At 40.2% G+C, this 3,825-nt stretch overlaps 1 protein-coding gene across 1 annotated transcript in view; it reads right to left on the reverse strand.

Annotated features, from left to right (window-relative positions):
• Positions 1–1,410: 1,410 nt before the first annotated feature.
• The window catches only part of IP6K1 (inositol hexakisphosphate kinase 1), a 26,868-nt gene continuing 24,453 nt past the window's right edge, over positions 1,411–3,825 (reverse strand). The window contains exon 6 of the mRNA XM_081317086.1: positions 1,411–3,075. Within this exon, the coding sequence (XP_081173212.1) occupies positions 2,569–3,075 (507 nt within the window). The 3' untranslated portion in view covers positions 1,411–2,568. The remainder of the gene's footprint in view (positions 3,076–3,825) is intronic.

Consider the following 3,825-nt stretch of genomic DNA (forward strand, 5'->3'; position numbering starts at 1 on the left):
TGTGTATAAAAAGCACCCAGGCTGATAAACTAATTCCATCTGTAATTTCTGAGCTGGTTGCTTTAGCAGTAAAAGTTCATCAAATATTACAAGGTACTCACCAAAAACAATAACTGTCTTTTTGCTTATCTTGAAATTAAAGATCTGAATCTGGAAAGCTTATTGCTATAGAACAAAACTGTGCTTTACACTGTTTGAAAGCAAACCACAATGCTAAAATACTGACAAAAACATATTCTTACTATTTTTTACTTCTGCGTTGAGCAAAAAGAATTACTAGTCTTATGAAAACCTGGAACAGGAAAGGGAAAAAAGCTATTTACAAGCTCTAGAACGTGCGGTGTAAAAATCTGAATGGTTCAAAAGTATTTTATACATATTTGTTTTAAAACGAGGAATTCATTAGACAGGAAGTAAACTCTGCAGAGTGGCTTTCTAGATCGATTTTTGTTGATAACAGCTGAAGGGATAAAAATTCCCTTCCACCCTTCAAATTTTTAAAGATGTTTTGAAAGGTACTGTTGATCTAAAATGGGACACAGAATAAGATGCCACAATCACAAAATGTCAAGAAGTAACTCACAGAATATTATTTTTAAAAGATCCAGGAATCAAGAGTAATGCTGGAAGAACTGCATTACTTTCTTCCTAGCGCAAACATCTTTGCCTTGTGGGAAAAAAGCAGGACCTAAGATTAGTACTGAATGGCCAATGCACCAAGGTGACTCACCTACCTTTCAAAATAGCCTCAGCAAGGTTTGCTTCTGCAGGTCCACATTGGCACTATAAAAAGCTCAACCAGAAGTTCTTTGATGAACACACACATACACCCCAAAAAACGCTTGCAGGTATATGTAAAAAGGCCATAAAACACCCAAAGGGAGGCACAGATTCTACACAAGGAGTTTTAGTCAAATACTAGTTCTTTTTAAAAAACATCCACAACAGAGTCGTAAGATAACTGTCCTCAATATTAATAACATCAGTTCCCTACGGTAGCAAATCCCTTCCCACAAAGTGCATTTTCCAAGAGGTCTAGTAGTGCATTTATCTCTGCTAGGCTTAGCCTTAACCAGAGCAACCGCTGTCTATGGTCCATTCAACACTTCTTGCTGCTGTTTTTGCTTGCAAGAGCTGCAAATTTTCTACTAACTGTAGGAATGAATGAATATATATATATATATATATATATATATATATATATATATATATATATATATGTGTGTGTGTGTGTGTGTGTGTGTGTGTGTGTGTGTGTGTGTGCGCGCGCCTGTCTGTGTGTGTCTATGTATATATGTATGTGTATATACACACACACATGTATACATACACATACACACTAACTGTAGGAATATATATATGTATATGTATGTATGTGTGTGTATATACACACACACACAAATACACACATACATACATACACACACACGCACATTTACTAACTATAGGAATAAGGCCAGCAAACACTAGCTCCCTGAGGTGAAGACAAGCACAGGTGATAGTACTCTTTACCAGAAGGCCATTCTTCCATCCACAAAGGGAACGGGTTTTCCAAACAAAAAGGCCAACTTCTCATCAACGGCCTCTTGAGTGCTTCTCCAGAGTGGATGGAAGCTGTGTGGAAAGTATCAGTTTGGCAGGGAAGGCCGTTGAAAGGAAACGGAAAGAGAAGGACCATTCAGCATCACAGGGTTTAGGCATGACTGAGGCTGGAGAAGAGGCTGCTGGGTCTACCAGAGGAAAGAACTCGTACCTGATAAAACATCATTAATCCCAGAAAGTATTTTAAGTCTTTTTAGCTACCTTAGTGTCCTGTGAAGACAGACGTCAAGCCCACTGTTGTGGACATTTGATTAGGTATTCCTGGAATTAATCATTTCAGTCAACTCCAGGAAATTGGGGAGGTATGGAAGCTTCATCAAAATGATGCAAAGCAAAATCATTAAAGCATTGAACTGGTTTGCCTTTGGTCATTTATTTCCCCAGTTGGGATGATCTGTTAACGATCAGGTTGGAGAAGATAAATGATATATTATATGTTCCCTCTAGAAGACTATTTCACATCTGCTCAGGGGCAAAAACAACAAGAGTAGGGCCTGTGTAAATCATGTGCATTGATCAGCCCCAAAAGCTTGAATGTGAATGCCCATTTTGGAAAAAAAAAAGAGAAGTTCAAACCATTGTGCCTCACTGGAAAGTTGACAAGGAAGTGGACTATTGGAATCCCAACATCTACACCCACTCCTTCTTTCGGGGGTGGGGGTGGGGGTGGTGGTTCTACATTTCTGAAAGACAAGGGCTATACACAAGGGCTATACACAACAAATACCAAGCCCCAGACAAAATGCCCCATGCTGGAGCCATGAATTGATTTCTCCCACAAGGAGTTCAGGCTGATAGTGAAAACTGAAAACCATTTTGCCAGGATCATCCAGGATATCAAGTCCTTTGTCAAATACATTGAAACAAATTGTATTTTCAAAGCAGAAGAGTCTACTTTCTCTGTACCAATAGTGGTCCTGTCTGTTCCTATCCTTGGGAGAGAAAACTGAAGAGGCCAGCCCAAGGCTACTGATTCTCATCCCTCATCTGTCCTATTATGTTGATAAGGCTCTCTAGTCCAAACACATATCCCATATCAGGGCCATCATGTACAGTGGGGTCATCCCGAAAGCCTTTGAATGTGCTGTGTGCGAAGTCAATCATACGTACATCCACCTTGGGCTGGAAGGAGACGGATTCTGTGTTGCTGACATCTTGTAAGTTGTCAGCGAGGGAGAGGTCCATTTGTTTTAGGCACACCTCTGCTTTGCGTTCCAGGTATGTCTCACACCGGGTATCCTTCCCATCATAAATAATGAGCAAGGAGCTGGAATAGAACCGATAGGAAGCCTGCCTCTCCAATACAGCCTTTAGACTCTGCAATTTGCTGAGGATGGGATCAAAAAGGTCCTTTCGTAGCTCTACGCCATTGTGCAGGTATTGGCAAAGGGCACTGCGAAAACCCTCAATGGAAAGACCTCTCCCATAATATTTGTTCCTGCACAAATAATGCCCTGTGTTCAGCTGATAGACCTACAACACAAGGAGAAAGCGTGCATTAGTTTAGAAGCACAGTCACATTTGAGGATGGTAAGAAAACAAAGTGCTACTGATCCATTGTTATTTTCTACCGACGGTCAAGGCAGTATATTCGCATTTTGAGATGGCAGTATTCGTAAGGACTGGCAAGAGGAAACAGAAGCATTGGATCAACCCTTCAAAATATAGTTTATACCAAGAAGAAGAAAAAGGAAGTGCCCTAATCTGCCAATTTAAATGATTGCTAAGGGCATTCCTCTCCATTAGACTAAGTAGCCCAAAAAGCCCAGAGCACTAAATCAAACACAACAGTATTTCCAGGCAGATTGCTGTCTCCTGTGCATAATGCTAGCAGTTATTGGATAAGGGTAGAAGCTTTAGTGTTTCCATACAGGAACAAAACCTCTTTCTTGAAATTAGTAAAACCCTGCTACAAATTTTTAAAAGCCTACGGAGAAAACTGCTGACTGGGTAGCTAAATGCTTTTCAAACTAATTGCCCTAGGCATTCTCATTCCTAAGTAAAACATCCCACAATGGTCGTTAATCAAACAAAAGTTACAGAAGGAACAATTTATTTTAAAGTCACGCCATTCACAGCAGCTTGGAAATTCAGAATATGGCTGTAAAATCAATAGAAAGTTTTACAACCAAGGTATTTTCCCACCTTGTTACCATCCAGCAGAGGGCACCAGCATGTAAGGAATAAAAAAAATACCTAGCCCCCCGCCCCCCCAAAAAAGGT

The sequence above is a fragment of the Vipera berus genome, assembly GCF_964194415.1.
Source record: "Vipera berus genome assembly, chromosome: 2".
NCBI lineage: Eukaryota > Metazoa > Chordata > Lepidosauria > Squamata > Viperidae > Vipera > Vipera berus.